Genomic DNA, 19552 nt, shown 5'->3' on the forward strand with positions numbered 1-19552 from the left:
GGAAAATGGATGATGATTTTGTTTCCTGGAAACAAACCCTCTCTTAATTTCTGTAGCTCAGCTAAGCAGTCAGACTACCTTAAATTTCATCTTCTCATGAATGTTTTTGAGGCAAATGCAGACAAATAGGTATTGATCTTAAAAGCATAATTTCCCAATTGAATTTTTAACCTGACATTGTAAGACTTAATGTTCTTAAAAAAATAAAGCTTTTCACTTTGCAATTTACGAGTCGTAGTTCAGGTACAGCAAGTACATTATTGGATCAAACACTTTTAAAAATAATGTGGTAAGTTGACTTAAATACCTATACTTTTCTGGCCATCATAATTCCTTTAGTTCTTGGTCTCCTATTGCTGCTGAGCCTTTCGCTTCTTGAATTTCCTCTACTTGCCATAAATGAAGTGTTTTTACACTTTAAAAAATAAGAAATTTGTGCTTATTACTGATTCTGTTACTGTACTTTCCCCCTACATCGATTATGTTACCTAGAATTCTCTTCCTTGCTTGTAGCTGCTGCCTTTTCACCCCTCATGGGTGTAGTTGGTACTTTCTCCTTCCTTCCTGTAGTCACAAATGGAGAGTGGGCATGAAATTTGAATTAGTGAGTTACAGGCTTGGACTCTGTGCTATCTCTTATTTAATATGTTAGTCTTTCCTGGCCAGAGACAGTGTTTCAGACGATGGTGTTCTTTTCAGGGAAGTACTTCATTCTGTCTAACTGGTTTTTGGGTGTTTTCTTACCTGGGTTAAATTCTAATGGCATGGTGGTGTGTGTGTGTTTGTGTGGTTTTTTGTTTTGTTTTTAATAGGATGGTGATTTTAGCAAATACGGTGCTAACTCTCCTTTGTCTAGAGAAGGTCCCTTAAATCATATGAAGTCAAGTCTTGGACATGTCATATTGTCTGAAACAAAGTAATATGTGTCTCTCTTCTAAAAGAAAATATTTTTCTTATTTTAATGATAGATGTTTTATTTTTCTCTGCATGCAACAATGTACATGTATTTTTTTACTTAAACTTGTTTTGATCTTTTTTTGAGGACAAACACCCTGAAAAAATTAAAACTGATACTTTTGTATTGAAATTCAGAATCTGCTGCAGTATGATATTACTGAAAATCCAGAAACATAGATGCAAATGTATTGTTTTATGGAAAGAATATCTAATATATTGTTATATTATTGCTGGAGTAGTTGAGGGGAGGGGGTTTAGATTTCTTTCCTTTAAGATGAGGTTTAGGTTTTCGTATGGCTGACTGGGGGGGAGTTGGGTGTGGGGTGTCATTTTAATTGTCACATAGTTATGATGTAGCAACAGCAAAACTTTCCCTCTCAGTTCATTAAAAGACTTGGGTTTCTGCGTTTTAGTTTAGATTTTGGACTGTGTTTTAGTTACTATGACGACACTATAATTATGAACAAGCTTTTAAAACTTGATTATTTCTTTAAATGAAAGAATCTAACCACAACTTTTAAAAGTTTGCTCTCCCAAAATCATGAAATAAAGGCAATATAATTTAAATAACTTTCAGTACACATTTTGTGACCTTTCCTTATTTTTCACCACGCCCAAACACCTGCTCTGAGTGTATTATTCTTGTGTGGAAAAGATGATATTCTGATTTGGCAAACAAAATGAGGTACCACACTGAACTCTGTGTGCATTGCAGTTAACTATATTGAATAATTTAAGTTATCCAACTAGATTATAGTTTGTATGAGCAATTTAACATGTAATAATCTCTCACAAGCCACTGGCCTTAGATTAGCAATTTTGGGACTATTTTTTGTCTTTGAATTATTCATTAGGGACTGGAAATCCTTGAATCACAAATAGTTATTTTTGTAAGAAGAAATTATAGTTTTCCCAAAGCAGTAGAATTTTAAAAGGCAGTCCTGAGGCCTGGACTATAGAAGAATCATATTTTACAGGATAGGAAATGTCTTCAAGAAGTCTGACTACTCCAGAAGTCTGAAGAGTAGCAAACAGACAGAATAAATGATTACAAATGGTTTCATATGGTATTAAAAGCACAAATCTATATATCCATGAAACATGGAATGTCTATTTACTTTCCATCCAGTTGTAAATTGGGGCTCACTGTTAGGAAGATAAGCTGTATTTTTGGTTGAAAGGTGGACCTGTTTGATTGCTTGGAGGTATTAAAAGCTTAGAGTTTCAGGTTTTGTCATTTGTAGCTTGATCTTAGACTTTAGGGAGGGCTGGTCAAGGTGTTCACCATCTTTACACAAAAGACCTCCTTCCTTCTGGTTTTTTGTTGGGTTTTTTTGCTTTGTTTTTTTTTTTTCCCCCAATCCTGTTTTTTTTATTTTTTTTCTCAAGCACCTAATGTCTTTGCTGTCAGGCCTGGGAGACTTGCAACATATTTTATAGGACAGTAACATACCATACTAGTTACTGTCTTCAGGGGAAATTACTTTGTAGTCTTCAGAGCAAAATTAATTGAAAATTAATTGAAGCTTTTCCTGCTTAAGAATTACTCTGCAGAACCCTACAGTGCCTATATTCATGTGTATGTCCATCTGTATCATGCGCCCCCACCCCTTGAAGCATCAATACTGAGGGACAGGAGGGATGTCCAGGTGTAATGCTGTTGTGAACTCAGCCTTTCCACGGTCTGATCTGGGAGAGTTCAGCTCCAAACCGGGAGTTTGGCAAGTGCAGGCCCAAGCTCGTGAGCCCCGGTTATTGTGTGTGGGCTGTGGGTCTCGGGGGTGCCTGTTTGCTCTTGCAGGGTGTCACTGGTAGCTGCTGCACAGCTTGCTTGGAGCTGCCTGCTGTTCACCTGCTTGGGCGGATTGAACTATTTTTGTCTCTGGAGTGCTATGTAGACGTGTCACAAATTGGAGGGAGGGAGGGAGTGCTGTAGAATTGATTTGTGGCTAAAATCAAGGCAGTGAGCTGTGTGACACTTCCCTGTGCTGTGAGCGAGGGGTTGGTGTCCATGGCTTGCAGGTTGGAGTGGGCTCCTGAGTAGGATAAGGAGATGCAGGCTCATAACTGAGGGGTCAGGGGTGCAGTGCAAATGGTATATAGAATACTGCAGCCTGGGATGTCTGGCCATTATGCATTTATATTTCATAAATGAAGTTTGATTTTATTTGATATGTTTCATCTTACTAATATTTGAGCTACTTGCTATTTAGAGGTTTTCTGCAGAGGTCTTTAATGGCGTGTGTTAAATTCACCATTACTCATTCTGGAAACTCATTCATTCTTGTAAATTTTAATTGTAAAGGTGACAGAGTCCTTCAGATCGTTCTCTGGCAGAAGAGCAACTGCTCTTTGGTAGTGCTAATTGCACTGCTGTATTGCACTTCAAAAACCTTATTTCAGCATGGTCATAAAATGAACTTTTTTTTTTTACAGTGTGTTTATCCTGCAGCTTAAAAGCTGAGACAGCACCTTGGCTTATTTCCCAAAAGCTTGTTCAGAAACGAGCAGTAGCCTTATCCTCTTTTCTTTAACATCATTTGCTTTGCAAGTGATGCAGCTTGCTCTGCAGAGTATCTATCTGCACTGAAACACTCCCTTGCAGTCTGCACTAGGGAGAAATGGAGCTGCACGTTCAACAGAAATCAATGGTGCAGCAAGGTTATAGCATATAGAAATGAAAGTATTTTGTCAGGCAAAGTAGAGAGATTCAAAAGCTACTTCCAGCTACTGAATTTATACCTCTATCTTTCCTTCTAGAAAGATGTGGATACTTTGCCCCGTCTCCAGCGTCTCTTCCTCAGCTTCAACAATATATCTAGGTAAGGGGAATACCAGTTTGCTTCCTATCAGTAATTTGAAGTATCCTATTGGAGCTGTATTTCATTAAAACTTAAATTCAAACACTATGAATGCAGATACTTTTTTTTTTTTTTTTCCTATCATATCAGGTAGCATAATCAAACCATTGTGTACTTTCTACTTTAAACATAACAATTCTTGGAACCCTTTGCATTTAAATATAGTTGTATTACAAGTATTCTACAGAAAAACTTACATTTTTTTAATTTAAAAATTTTGCTGTTTACAATGAGGATCAAAATTAAAAATAGTTCTGTAAATATTTTTACTCTTAAACTATATATCTGTTAAAGCAACATTACATAAGGGTACATATTATACCTAACATACAATCCCTGTATTTATGGAGTTACACAAACTGCTGAGTCAGGTTCTGCTTACAATGATTAGATTATTTCATGCTTGTGTTTTACTTGTCTGTATATTAATAAAGTCTGAAAGATATGATATATTCATGGTTATTTTCCCTTTCAAGCCAGATGGCAGAAGCAGAATAGCTCAACTTTCAAAGCAGGGCTTCTATAGTTTCAAGTTACTAAGTGCATTTTATTATAAATAGAAATGTTTCTCTTCTATGCTTTATCCAGATTCATGCATTTTTGGGATCTGCTTTTATACTATTGCCAATTTTTTTTTTAAAAGCCTGCATTATCTTCAGTTTGGTATATCCCTCTTTTTTTTTTTTTTTTTTTTTTTAATCCCTTAATCACCACCAGCCTTCTTTGCATAGAATCAAATGATTTAATGTGGGATAGGGAAAAGATGCTTCATGTTCTAATTACTGGCAATACTGTGCTGTCCTTGTGGTATCTGCGCTCTCGGTAAAATGTTATACTTAGTATGAGCTTTTATTGTAATAGGTGCTTGAATATTTTAAGTTGACCTGCATTATGGCTTTTGCAGACAGCTCCAACCTACTTGTCTGTGTTCCTTAGGTTCTTAAAGTACCAGTGCAGTACATCTCCTTAAATACTCAAGGGTATTAAGCATTTAAAAATCAGAGATGAACTGCAGTAATCTTTAATATGCAGTTTTCTTAATTAATCTGCAAGAGAAAGGGTTAGCGTTTTGCCTCTCTTGAATAATTTCCAGAATTGAAACATGCCCTTTGTTTCTGCTTTTCTACAAAATGTCTTAGCTTGGCAAGAACAATGAGGGGACTGCAGTACTGGCTGCCTTGCCATCAGGGAGCGTCACTGCAGTCAGTGGAATTTCTGTATCTTTTTATATACTCGGGATACTTTGTGTAGCTTTCTGACTCCTTTCTCAGGTTGTTTGATGCAAGCTTATGTTATTTTAACAGCCTGTGAAGAAGGAAAAATGTCTCAGTTTTTCTGTGAGGCTTTAAAGTAGATTTATCAAACTTTATGTAATTGGTAGCTTGCTTCTTGGTACTTAATCATCATGACTGTTGTCATTTATTCATTGGGGCTTCAGTTGAAGTATTGATAGATCTAGTCTTAGTTTTTATGTAAAGAAAGACTTTGCTCTTCTATACATTTGTATACATATGTGGGTAGGTAGGTGGGTGGATCAGTTTAACTCTTTATTTACCAGACATGATTTTAAAAGAAACAAAAAATTTCTTTCAATGATAACATTTAGCTTGGGTTTTTGAAATAATAACCTTCGACTGCATATAGCAGCTTTGAAGGCCAAAAAACCCCATTAATTCCTGATTTATATGGCAGATATGCTTCTAACAGGAAAGTGATACTCTTGACTGTCTGTGTTCTGACACTTGGCTTGGTACTGTTTGAACTGCCTGAAGAAGTTACATGCAACCATAATACTAGTGAATTGATGTGCTACGTCTGAACATTCCTACAACCCTTTTTAGTGATTCTGTGTGGTTTTATGTGTCACTTACCTAGGTTTGCTGTGTGCCCAGTAAAAGTATGGTAATTTTCAAAAATATTTTTCCTAGAAACAGCTGTGTCTATACAACTGACTTTTCCTTCAGGCAATCAAACTGATACAGATACTCTAATTCATTTATCTGTAGTCACATAAATGCAACCTGCAAATGGAAACATAATGTATTGCCAAAAGCTGGATATATTTATGTTACTGGTTCATTAAAATATTTATTAGTGATCATTTTTTAAAAACAGCATTTTTGAGTCTATGCTCTCATGGAAAGTTTTGCTGAATCCTATTTTTGTATGTCAGCAAAAATCCTTGAGTATTAAATTGATACATACTGACATATGAGCTAATATTTCAGTAAAAGATTTGGGAATGCCTCTTTAAAATCGTCACTATTTAAGGCATGAGAGTCTATCTCGGGTTTAATCACTGATGTTCTTTTTCCCTTGTGCTTCAAAGGAGGCCTCAGAACACTGCTGCTTCTCTGCAGAGCTCTTAATAAATAAAAGATTGTATTGGCAAGATAATACTATCTAAAACCAAACACTGTAAAAGTTGATGCTGATCTGAAACAAAAGAAGTCCTACTTCTGGTTTCACCCCCAAAAAATTTAGCAGTTAACCTGAAGGCATTCATACCTGATAGCTGAAAGTAATATATGTATCTCTAGAACTAGTTATAAAGAAGGGGGAGAAATCCCATTTTGAATTTGTCATGAGGTACTGGGAAAAGATTACAGAAACTATTTTCTTCAGGAAAGAGATGCCACTGAGATTCAGAAGGAGGGTTATTGCTCTTATTTCAAAATATGAAACCAGGGAAGACCATTTTTTCATCTTGGAAACAAAATACATATTTTCAGAGTTAACACTGCTGTCCGGGGCAGCGCTACGTTGGCTATTTCATTTAGTAAGGCACATTGTCTAGCCATGTGGGAATCGTTGGATACCAGCTCAAAGGATGTGTAATTGTTTTTCTTCATTTGGTTGCTGAATTGGAAACCTGAGAGAACGAAAGTTCTTAGCCCAATAATAACAAGAAAATATCTTTTTTTTTTTTCCTCAGCAGAATGAAAATTTCATAAATATTCTATTAAATATTTTAACAAAAGTAGTACAAGGGGAATGAAAGGTTGATTGTGGTAACATCTGTTTCCATCAGTAGCTTAGTGGTTGGAAACCTGGGAAAACCCAAGTTTTCTTCTTTGCCTGAATGTTTTTTGAACATACAGTTCTCTGTTGGGTGTTCTGTCTGACTACAGCGGGTATGTTGCCTACCTTCTTTTCTCCAGGGCTTTTTCCCCTTTGTGGAACATGCTTTTAAAAAATCATTAATGCAAATGTATAGAAGAAGGAACAACTGTGTTCCTGAGTAGGCAGGCTGTAACAGAAGACAAGTGTTCCTGTGTCCTGCTCTTGCCTACTAAACGTGCACATGTGAATGTGTATCACTGGTGGAGGTTGAGATTATAGCACTCCAGAATTCTCTGCCGCTTCATGATTGCCACGTTCTCATAGGAGGCAGGAGAAGGGGGATTCCATACCCACTCGCAGGGGGGAGAATTGGATGCAGGACTCAGAGAATGCACACAAGATGTAAAACTGATCTATTCTGAAAAGGTTTCCAGGAAACACTTTTTGGTAATTTAGCCCAAACACACAGCTCATTTCTGTGTTGCTGAAACTACCATTTTAGCAAAGATAAATTCATCTAGGAAGAAAGGAGGACAGGGAAGGAGAGGTGGTTGCAATTGTTTGGTGGGACTCCTGTAGGAGAAGGTCTTTTGGAAAGAGAAGCAGACATTCCAATCAAGAAGATCGACTGAGACAGTCTGAAACAGCATCATCCACAGCTGCTTTGAATTTCAGGAGCAGGTTAGACTCCTTTGTGGTGAACAGAGGCTAGAGAGAGCATTGAGATGTGGCCTCTGGTTCCTGCGGGGTGGTCACCGCTTGGCTCTGTCACAGCGGTCTGCGTGCTGAGAAGCAGACAGAAGCTTGCTTCTAAAGTATGCAGGCTATTTGGTAAGTGTATTACATTAAAGCTTTGCTTGGCTTAGGATTGGGATGCCAGTCTGACAAGTACAGTATTAAGTTTTTGACATTGAATTTCGAAAGCTCTGTTTTTCATATGTGTATACAAAGATGTGAAAACATAGCTATTTTGCACTACTGTTTTACTCTAAAATTGGGCAGCAAAAAGCAGCATAAAGCAAGCACATCTGTTTTAGCTCCAGAATGAATGCTCTGGTGTGCTGAGGCACTGAGAATTTCAAAGCACAGCAGTGTGTATGAGTGGAAGGTCTTGAAAACACTAGCAAACTTTCAACTTTTCTGTCATTTCCTGAAGACCTTGGTTTTATTAAAAATCTGTAAATCACATGTAATGGCAGAGGTACTTACTGTTTGGTTAAATGTTTAGTGGGAAGTGTTTAGGGCTAATATATTTAATGCTTTTAATAAGTACATTTACATTATTTGAAACTAATTTTGAAGACCAAAAAATTTCTTATTTATTAGGCAAAATCTATTCTAGCACAACAGAAATTCAGGTATCTTTTTTTATTCTAACATGTTTACAAGTTTGTGTACCTAATTTCTGTGTCATTTGGGAAGATTATCTTTTATCTTCAGGACATATGGAGTATGTATTTTAAGTAGTATGTCAGCCTGATCTTCCAAAAATGTGGTTGCACAACCTTTTTTATGGAAAGGAAACAGAAAATGATAATCAACCTTGTTTTCTTAACCACATGTACAAAACACCTAATTTTTCATATATGCTAAGCACCTTCACTGCCTTGGAATCTCTATGTAGTTCATTTTCCATCAGTTCTTATGTTGTTTTAATATACTAAACAGAAAGGTAGTAGAATCTTCCACTTCACTGACATTTTCCTGCTGCATCCGTTTGGTAGATAGTGTAAGAGTTACTTGTGTGCTGTACTAATTGCATTGGTTTTTTTGAGATTTTTTTATTAGGTTATTTCTTTTCTTTACTCCTGCTAGCTGCTACATACCCCCGCTGACTCTTAGCTCAGTCAGGGCTTTCTTCTGCTGGTTGAGACTGATTGCTATTTGGTTATACTATTCTTATATTTTATCCGTATTTCTTTCTGTTGTTGTTGCAGAAATTGTTTTATCTAATACCTAGAATCTTTCAGGGATATCTTATTTTAAAATTCTGTTAGATCTGAAGCCCTTTGCAGCTGAATGTTAGTCCTCCATGGATTATTGTATGCTTTTTTGCAAGCTGAGTGATATCAATGATAAAGGCAGTTGCCACTTTATTCAATGGCAGGCTTTAATAAGAACATCTGTACTGCAGACGATTTCTGATCCCTAAGTTCAGGGCATACTTAAGGTTTGGTATCTGTCCAAGTACTAGTGAAGGAAGACTTCTCCTGCTGCCAAAAGTGAGAACTAGAAGTGGTTGATGCAATCAGTAAGATTGTCAGAATATTTAAAAAAAAAGGCAATAATTCCGTATTTTCCACTTCAGAAATGGTCTCTTGTTTCAGAATGTCATTAAGTTTTTGTTTATCTAGCAAAGTGATCCTCTGTTCATATTTTTATGTGATCATCATTGATTCTTTTGTATTTTTGAGGGTTTTTTTAAACTTCATTCTCAAAAGCACCAAGTCACATTATTTCATATTTTCCACTTGTACTTAATCCCCTTCAATAACACAGACTTGACTTATTAAGGCTGAAGCATATAAGGATGGGTGCACAGTTGTACAGTTATACACTGCAATCAATTTTTTAAAAGGCATTGGGAAATCATATTTAGTTACATAACTGTAACTTTAACTGTAACTCGGCTTTTTTCAAAATCAAGTTAAATAGTTCTCTGTTGTTTAAAAATACTCTTTATCTGAGTCAGATGCTTTCTTTTCATATTCCATCTTCAGTGAAAGGAATATGATATGGGCTGTACATCTCTAAATGCATTTTACACAGGACAGTTATTTTTGTCAGGAAACCAAGTCAGTTGTTTACAAACACTAACAAGTTGGCTTTTTGGAAAACTGGACTCGGAGCAATAGACAGATCTGTTTTGAAGATAATATGATGCTTTTGTAATTGTTTTTTCTTCTGATATTTAATGATGTTACAAACACCCAGGATAGTTATGTGGTATTTGTGACTGGCTTTTTTCTTTTATTTTCCATGGCTTTCATGCTGGCTTTGATAGGAAATACACCTTGTATTATTTTTTGGAATGTGACTTGATATGTATCCTATTTTAGGGTTTCTTTTGGGGGGGCGAAACTATACTCCCATAGTTTACAAGTTCTCCTTGTTCTGCATCTCTTTGTATCCGTATGTGAAGAGATTAAAAGTTTAACAGCAGCAGCTGTTGGTATTTCAAAATAATTTATCATGCACAATATTGATGGGTGAGGTTTTTTCAGTACAGGTAAATACTAATGTTCCATCCTTAAGAAATAAAATCTTCCATCTTGAAATTCTTCCTATTCTGACATTAAAACTTTAAACTTTTTTGGTTGCAGTTTTGAGGATATTCTGTGCCTTGCTGATTCCTCATCTTTGTCAGATATCACCCTTGATGGCAATCCAATAGCTCAGGAGACATGGTACAAACACACTGTTGTCCATCATATGATGCAGCTCCGACAGCTAGATATGAAGAGAATCACAGTAAGAAATTTCTGTTTTCATCAAACTTACTAGATCCTTAAGTTCAGACGTAAATGCAGGGTTTTCTGTGTGCATATGTATATTAAAAATATCACCATTTTTTCTTAATTTAGTATGGAATTAAATGGTCTATAGACATTAAAATATTTGAAACATTAACTTTTTTCCTTTTGATCAATACTGTGTAACGGTATGCTTTTTTCCTTTATTTTAACATGTTTATTTTTAAATGCTTAAACTCTTCATTAGTAAATTGCCATGTGACATGAGAGAATCTGTGAAGCTCTTGGTTAGAACTTTCTCAACAAGGTCTTTCCTGGTTTGCTGTACAGCTGAAAAGGAACAGCATATTACTTACAAAGGAATAGTCTGTTTGCCCTAAAAATGGCATTACTGGCACATTCTTTCATTTAAGAATCTTGTTCCTTTCTTTAGTCTACCTCCCTAAGGAAACCTTGTGATCACACCGTTTCTGTGTGTCTGTGTGTGTTTCTCCTTCCCTTACCTAAGCTCCTCTCCCCATTCATGTCTGGTTCTGCTGCTCGAGTTCAAGTCACCTTGGTAAGGAAAAGAGGATTTCCAGATAGCGAAGTCTTCTACTGACTTCTTGAAAGTACACTGTAAGGTAGAGAATGAAGGATAGTCACTGGGGGCCTTCCTAAGAAGTCTACTATTTTATCTCTTAGTATAGGAATAGCCATGGTAATTCTTCTGTCTACTTAAAAGCAATGTGTAAACATGACCTTTTTAGAAGAAAAATCCATCCAACAGCAAGATTGCAACTAGGCCATGCTTTACAAGCAACAGTCTTGCAGTGTTATGTTTTTTGATCTGGTGCTGATACACGTATCTTACTTTAAATGCTCATTTGCTTTGTACAAGGCTGTACTGCATGATAAATTGCACAAGTTGTTTTACCATCTCTGCTGATGTCCTGTAGCCAGTCCACCATTAGTACAAAACAGAGCCAATTATGACGTAAAATATAACATGTATGTGGAAAACATTAATTTTAAATATAAAGTGCTGTGGGACATGAGAATTTTACTCCCAGCATCGAAAATGCTAAATACTGGTTTGTTCATATGTATTCTATGGGTTGGTGTTGGGTTTTTGGGGTATTTATACTGACTGCTTGCTAATTGGATACTGAATACTTGCTAATTGCTTTGCTTTTTAAAAGATCGTTTTCTCAGTGTTATTACAGAAACTTGAGTCACATAAAGAAAATATCTCTCCTTCCCCTGCCCCTTCCTGAGAGGAAAGGGACCCTGGTAGAGCTCTCAGAGATGGGAAAAACTGTAGAAAGAGCTCAAACTTCGTTTTTGGCTTTGTGGTATCTGAATGGGGAAAAGCTGTTAGAAATGCACAGCCATGGGAAAAACTTAATCTGGGTTTGCACCTTGTTAAACATCAGCGAATCAACTACAAGACAAAAAGCCATAGAAACCCAGGTTTCACCAGTTGTGCTGCTCATAAATCTACTTGTAAAAAGAATGTGTTTTGCATTCTTTTTATTTGCCTTCTGGCTTTTGAGCCTTGAACTTTTTTTTAAAACGTTTTCTACATGTAGAGGGTGCTATATGTTTTCTCCAATAAACACTGTGTTACTCATATAATCATACGACTTAAACTGAAATTTTAAGAAAAAAATAGCAAGTACCGTGATATTTATGATAAAATTAGAGAGTTGGCAATGCCAAATCTGGCTATTCTGCCTTGTGTTGCAACGTGCTGTACCCATCAGCTGTAAGGGTAAATGTGATGTGCTGGGGGAATGGAAGTACAGCATTGGGTATGTGGTTTTTCTCATTCAATTAGTAGACCTAAACTCTAATTGCAGTTCTAGGATCTTTTCTTCATTAGTCTGAAGGGCATTCAGACCATTCTAAACTTAAGCATTGCTTTGTCTTCTAAAGAACCGAGGGTTGGACCACGATACTGGCTTTTCTTGACTAGGAATTCTTCACTAACCTGTTCAGAAGCTCTTCTGCTCAAGAACTGAGTGTTACACAGTAGTTACTGCTGCTTTTTAACTTTTTGTCCACTTGCTAGCTTCAAAGGGACAAGAAAATTATTTCAAGAAGGAATGAAATCTGAAGAGTATTTTCAGAAGTTTGTAAGAGATTTTGTTTTCAAGAAGACACGTGCTCTTTGGTGCCAGGCCTTTTCTATAGGATTCTCTGGAGAAAGAGAACCTCAGAGCAGAAGTCTGGTGGTAACAGTTTAGGCCTCAGGAAACTATACAGAAACATATAGCTGCCATGAAAATCAAATTCCTGGAACAAAACACTTTTGCATTGTAACTCTTACAATATTCCTAAGTCAGGGCAGATTGCCTTTTGCAGCATTTTATGACAACTTTTAAGCCCTGACCTGTGAGGAAGTTGGTGTTTTCTAAGGCCATCTCATTCCTAAGCCATTTTTGAATGTAATATTTAAGCTCAAACCACTGAGGCATGGACTTGATAGTGGTGAAATCAGTGGAGGTTAGAGGTTAGTCACCTGTAACGAGCTTCCCTGGAAGACTGTGAACACTTACTCATTGTCCACACTAGATGGTTTTCAGCTGAAAACCCCAGCCACTTTGTATTGTGCATCTAAAACATTGACTCAGTGGAAATCTTTTACTTTCTCAAACTTTGATAGATTACTCTAGAGGCTTAAAGAGTAGGGAGGAGGCTGAAGTGCAGTGGCTGGACAGATGACTGTCACCTGTGTTAACCATCAGTGCCTGCAATGGTGATGCCTTTAGTCCACTTCAGGTGGGGTGTAAGACGACTTAATTTATGGCGTATGTGAAACTGAAGTGTGTTCCAGTGGAAGCAGGCTCAGGTTGCAAACGTAGGCATTTGCATTGCTTGCTTGATGTACTGTAATGGTTGTTTCTGGGCACTGAAGCTTTTCAAATACTTTTCGTAGTTTGGACTTTTGAAAAGGTGGACTTAACCAGTGGTGCTTACAGTTTAGCTGTAACCTACATTTTTCCTCCAGTCTTTCATAACAGTAAGCAGATACTGTCTGCAGACATGTAGTAAAAAATTAAAATATGAATGCAATGTGTACGTATTCCTTACTGAGACATTATTTAACCAGGAACACTAGCTATCTATCACTTAAAAGACGCTTTCTTAACAGAATTTGCTAAGTGTATATATATTTATATATGTGTCTATATAATATATAGTGTATATACATATATTTTTTTAATGTGCTGTGGTTTCCAAATTGAAAGACAAGCTGTATATTTTTAACAGTAAAACTTTGCCTCTTTTCATTGAGTTTTTAGAGGGTTTGGATGCTTAGAGAGTTGTGTTTGGGTTTTGGTTATTTGCTTAGAGGTTTCTCTGCTGAAGAGGGAGTAGGTTCTGCTTTGTTTGGAATGGAGTTCATGATCAATTTCATCACCACCCTGGAGTGCTTTTTTTGTTTAGGGAAGGATCCCAGACTTTTTTTTTCTTTCCATTTGAAAGTAAGACACTTCAGGAACTGGAGTCGTTCTTGTGGATCTAAATCCTCTCTCCTAAATCAGGTCTTGCAAAAATATACTAAATTAACCCTAAAAATAAAAATTGAGATAGATCTCCTTGTCAAATACCACTTAAAGAACTAATTGTAAAAAAAATTCTACTTGTTATTTTCCGGTACTATATTTCTACTAGAACCATCCTTACATTCTTACTTCATCCTTTTGTAAAAGCAGCCTCTGTGCTGTACATAACAAAAGGGACCTTGCCTTCAGCAAGTGTAAGTGAGCTGAATTTTGTGTGTTTTAAGTGTATTGTGGTGGCCTCTTCATGCCCTGAAAGCTTAAATGTATATTCCAGGCCATTCTTCATATTCTCCTGTTTATTTTTTCCATTGTCATTACCTAAAATAGTTTATATCAAGGATGCTATAGCTGTTTCTAATAATGGTAAAGTTATTTGAATAATTTTAAGGTAGATGTACAATGGAAATGAAGTGCTGTATTCCTCGTGTGCTGATGTAGGATCTTCTTCTCCTGTGACTTAAATGCTGTCAGTTGTTGCAAACAACTGCTGCCTCAGCGCCGCAGCGGTGTGTCCGGCGGGATGGGTGATGCTGGGCTGAGGGAGGCGCCGGGGGAGCTGCTGCAACACCAGCAGGGGGCGCTGCGGGCACGGCTCGGCTCCCCCCGAGCGCCTCTGTGAGGGAGACGGGGCTGCGTTGGGCCTTGCTCCTGTGTGCTCACGCTGACAATGTAAACATACAGCCCCAAAATCTCACCGCAGAAAGCGAGACTTATGCTTCTTTAGGAAGCATATTCTCCCCTCTTTCTCTCTCTTTCCTTTTTTCTTTTTCTTTTCTTTTTTTTTTTTTTTTTTTTTTGGAGAGGGAGGACTTGACTTGTAGTATACAGACACCTTTCTGATGAATGAATTTGTATACATAAAATTTTTTTTTTTTTTTTTTTTTTTTTTTTTTTTTTTTTTTGAGAAGAGGACGACTTAGCCATGTAGTAAGTTTTCAGATGGGAAGTGGAGAACTAATAAACGGAGGAGATGTCAATATACAAGAGGACACCCAAGTCCTTTTGTAGTGATTTTCCTTTTTGACCTTCAGGAAAAGCATCCCCCCTTGACCAGCAAGGTTCAATTTAAAGGAGAAACACAGTTATGGACAATAGCAGCAGAATAATAAGAGGGAATAAAGAACAAGTGAGATACAAAGAATTTCAAAAGAGCTGGATCTAAAAGAGAAGGGGTGATAGTAAAAATTAATTGAAAGATTATTAAGCGCTTTGTTTTATAACTCTATAGGTTTTTTGGGGGTTTTTTTGTGTTTGGCGGGGGGAATGTTGTGTTTTTCAAGACTGATTGCATGTGGGGTGTAAGATTAATCAAGAAAAATATATATAGATTTGATTTCCATAAAAAGATTTGGCCCTTGATCTTTACTCATTATTAGATTATTATTTTTCTCTATCTTCTGCCTTTATGAACACTGAGTAAAGCTAGGATGTATTTTCTTTTTAGGTTGATAATTTCTTTTGTAAAAGAAATAGTATTTTTTTAATGCCTGTAATTGGGATAAACTCTAAGAAAAAAAAGTCTTATTAAGTTAATAAAGAACTTTTTAAAACATTCATTTCATTTTTTGTATGCTGGACTGACTTCAATGAGAGCAGTAGACCCTCACGTATGGAAGACAGTGTTATAAAGTATGCATTTGGACTGGATTAAGGAGAGGCTTTTAGGTGGAAGATAGAATAAGGAGGGATCTTTGTGGAAGCTGAGAAAAAAACTCATTAAGGAACTTGTTTGCCTTAAAACTTGAAGAAACCCCAACCTTAAGTTGTTTTGAAAGGAATAAAATTAATGAGGTCTAATTTCCTATAGATTTGTATCATTTTGTTCTCTGATTCTTGCTTCCCCAGTGTGAAACACAACAATTCCTCAGTTAGTTTGGAGCTGAGTCTGTGACAACTGGCCAGCTGTTTTTTGCCAAATAGAATGGATAATTTCTCCTTCCTCTCCCTTGGTGGGAAAACCAGTTTACATGTCTCTTCTTTCTGTGTACTAATTTTATATAATCAAACTTCTAGGGAACAAAAATTTTAATTTGAGACTTGTAAACATACTTCAAGCTTTTAAATAATATGTTCAATGTGTTGAAAAGTCATTAGAGAAGATTAAGAAACTGAAATTGTAAAAAGCTTGTTTCTTTAGGAAGCCAAGTTAAAAAAGCATAAATGCAAGTTCAAATTAAGATACTTAATTAGGAAATTATAAAAACTCAAAACAACTCTAACCTACTTTCTATAGAAAGATATCACTAATGTAGTTTGTTAGTGTTTATATTTTATTTTAAAACTTCAGGGTTTTTGAAGTAAATGCAACTTTACTATATTTGGGATAAACTACTGTCATGAGAATTATGTGTATAGTTCTTAACATTTTGAATCTTATCTTGAGAAACAGTACTTTTGCATTAATTATTATACATTCATATTTGTGGCATAGACCTGTATGGGGTTTATTTCATGACTTTCATAGCCTCACCCTGAACCCTCCCATTCAGGTATTGGGTTTCATTGTGTGGTATTTTGTTGCATTGGGATCCTGAAGGCCTTCTCTATCTATGTGTCATTCTATTTAATAGTGCATTTATTGTTGATCCTCCTCTAACATAGACTAGGGACTTTTTGAAGTCTCTTCTAACCTGGATTATTCTGTAATTCTGTGACACCAGCCCCTTGGTAATACCCAGTTTAGGAGGAACTGAAAAGCCCAGTAGCAGAGGAGGCTGCCAACAAGACTGCACCCTGAAAAGGCCAGAAGTTGCTTTCAGAACAAAAAAAAAAATTAGATTGCATGCAGTTGCATACAGTTGGGTTAGAGAAGCTTACTCTATCCAAACCTCATGCCTTAATCTGCGTTAAGGTATTCCTTTTCTTTAATATATGCATATTAGATTAACATCATGGAGGAACAGTTTGGAGGCTTGTTGTTTAATCATCTTTCAGATTGATGTCAAAATCCATGGTATGTCAATGGGTTTCAGGAGAGCTGTACACAGATAAGATTAAGTTTGCAATATGAACTGAACTTCTTATGCTTTGGAAATTATTTTTGTAAAAATGCAATAGCAATGCTAAGTGGAGAGTTCCTGTTCCATTTTATCTTCCAGGAAGCATTCACCCATGTGCTTAGTGCTTCTCATAATGCTCTCAACACGGCATGTTTTATTTATATAGAAATTTTGACATATCAATCTGTCTTCATGGTTGATGATGTTTTCTGTTCGGTTTTGTTTGTTAATTTTCTTAACACATAACTTTTTGGAAAGGAAAAGTGAAAAGGTTAGGACAGGAGCTTTCTATTTTGAGGGAAATCAAAACACTTTCTGTATGTTCTGGGAAGATACTTTAATAGAAACACCCAAATGGCATGTGAAGTAAATCAAAATAAGTTAAAGTATGCTTCCCAAATATTTGTGTTGGAAGGACTCTACGCTTTTTACTTCATAGTGAACATTTCTTTTGTTACTTGGAAAATATATGTTCTAAAAATACTGTGCTGTGAGAATGTTTAGACTTCTGTAAACAGGGAGCATTCAACCTAATATGGGTGTATTGCAGTATTAAATTGCTGTACCAGGAAAACTAAGCATCTTCACTTACATGACTTTCATTATTTAGGAATCAGTGGCTTTCTTCTTGAAACTTCTTCTTGAATAGGTAATAATATTGATAAGAAATAATGTTAATGTACTGTAGTTAACTCTGAAAATACTATTTTCTTCTCAAGTTCTGTTGCTGATTGAGAAAAGTAAACCCCTGTAGACAGTTTATAATGATGAAAATTAATCTTGGATTATGATTTGAGCATAAACAGAGTTCAGCTCATTAGCTCTGTGTCTTTTCTTACAAAAATCCTACTAATTGCAGAAACTACTGCAAAGATACAATGCACTGTTATATTTTAAAATGTTCTTTTTCACTGTCATACCATATGCTTTATACTTTTTCAAAGACTTTTACAAATACTACTTTTAAATAGAATTATCTTCAGTATTTGCATCTGAGTAGATATCTATTTCTTGATTTACTTATAATTTCCAATTTTATTGGTTTAAATAATATTTAGAAACATTAAAATGTTAAACCCCATAAAATTGTATTAAAATTTGCAGTTCAAATACCAACGCAAAATATATTACTGATTTATCAGTAATACTTTTCAGAACCTTATTAATTCCTCCTTTTATGAAGCTGTTTTTCTTTTTTTCATCCAGGAAGAAGAAAGACGTATGGCATCTGTTGCAGCAAGGAAAGAGGAAGAAAGGAAGCGTGAAAGCCATAAACAGACCTTACTTAAGGTATTTTCTATGGCTGATCTAAGCCTACTGTAAAGCAGTTTGCACCAATAATCGATATCCTAATGGTTTTTGCTGTAGTTCTTGCGTATCCCAACATACCTCTGTGTCTTTAAACTTTTTTTTTTTACAGCTTAAGCAGTGCACTCCACAACTGAAACTCTCTTCAGTCAACTATGCAAGTTACACTTTAGCAAAAAAACCCCTGTTGAATATATGAGTGTGATATATATAAAAGGATGGCAAACTTCATTTTCAGAAATCCAAAGATAAAATAAATCCAGAATAAAGTAAAGGACTTCTCAGTGATTTCAAATTCCTTGAACTTAGTCTCCCCCATTTCAGGTGAGTGCTCTAACTGCTGCCACGCAGGGTGTTCTGAAGTAGTTTTTCCTTCATTCTTTCCTGTTGAAGTTGTTCCTTTTTGTAGAAGGAGTTAAGCAGCCATCCGAGCAGCAGCTAGACTCCAGCTGTCCTCTTGTTCAGAAGAATGCTTACCTGCCAGACCACCTGGCCTGGTGAATGCTTCTATACATGAGATGGAATAGCTCTAACAGGGGAGACTGAGGTCACTCCAGAATACTCTTATGGGGCTGGTGACTAAATGACCTGTGTTGCTAATAGGAGACCAAAGTTCAAGGATTTAAGAGTATCTCATTCTATTTGTTGTGTAAATATCATCATTCGTCTCCAAATCTGTCTTTTTTTTTTTTGGAGAAAAAAATAAATGCCTAAAAATGTCATCCAGTAACGGTTATAAAAAAAATCAATTTGGCAGACAAACAAAAAACTTTCGTGTATCCATATTGTTAAGTTGCCTGGGTGAAATCATATTTCATGAAGGGGATTAGAGTGAAAGTGATTACAGGAAGCTGTAAGAAGTGTACCAAATGTATATAACTCTGAAAAATAAAAAGACACAAACAGAACGTTAATAGTATATTAAAAGACATTTTAAGTATTAAAAAAAAAAAAAACAAACCAAAAAACCTAAATATATGAGTAGGGATAAAATAGAATTCCATGTCTAGTGCCTAAGAATAGATTTTAATTTCTTGTATATTTGTATTCATATATGCTTTGATTTTCTGTTTAAAAAAAAAAGAAGTAAAAATAATAAAAAAAAACGAAACCAAAACCACCCACCAACCCCACAAAATCAGCCCAGAACCCAATATAACAAAGAAGTCTGAGGCACAATCTTTTTTTTTTTTTTTTTTTTTAAACAGAAATTAGTCAGTAGTCAGGAAAATCCAGGCCAGGGAGAACCACCAATTAATCCTTTTTGCTTGAAGTGACTCTGTGAGAGATTGCCCGTTTCACATGAGCGGTGGAGTTGGAATAGTTACATAAATCCCCAC

The 19552-nt window shown here is 36.0% G+C and overlaps 1 protein-coding gene across 1 annotated transcript in view; it reads left to right on the forward strand.

Moving 5' to 3' along the window:
* The window catches only part of LRRC49 (leucine rich repeat containing 49), a 51450-nt gene that overhangs the window by 16252 nt on the left and 15646 nt on the right, over window positions 1-19552 (forward strand). The window contains exons 11-13 of the mRNA XM_014944299.1: window positions 3718-3779; window positions 10205-10352; window positions 18111-18194. Of these exons, the coding sequence (XP_014799785.1) occupies window positions 3718-3779; window positions 10205-10352; window positions 18111-18194 (294 nt within the window). The remainder of the gene's footprint in view (window positions 1-3717; window positions 3780-10204; window positions 10353-18110; window positions 18195-19552) is intronic.

Source organism: Calidris pugnax, unplaced genomic scaffold, assembly GCF_001431845.1.
Source record: "Calidris pugnax isolate Ruff unplaced genomic scaffold, ASM143184v1 scaffold70, whole genome shotgun sequence".
Classification (NCBI taxonomy): Eukaryota; Metazoa; Chordata; class Aves; order Charadriiformes; family Scolopacidae; genus Calidris; species Calidris pugnax.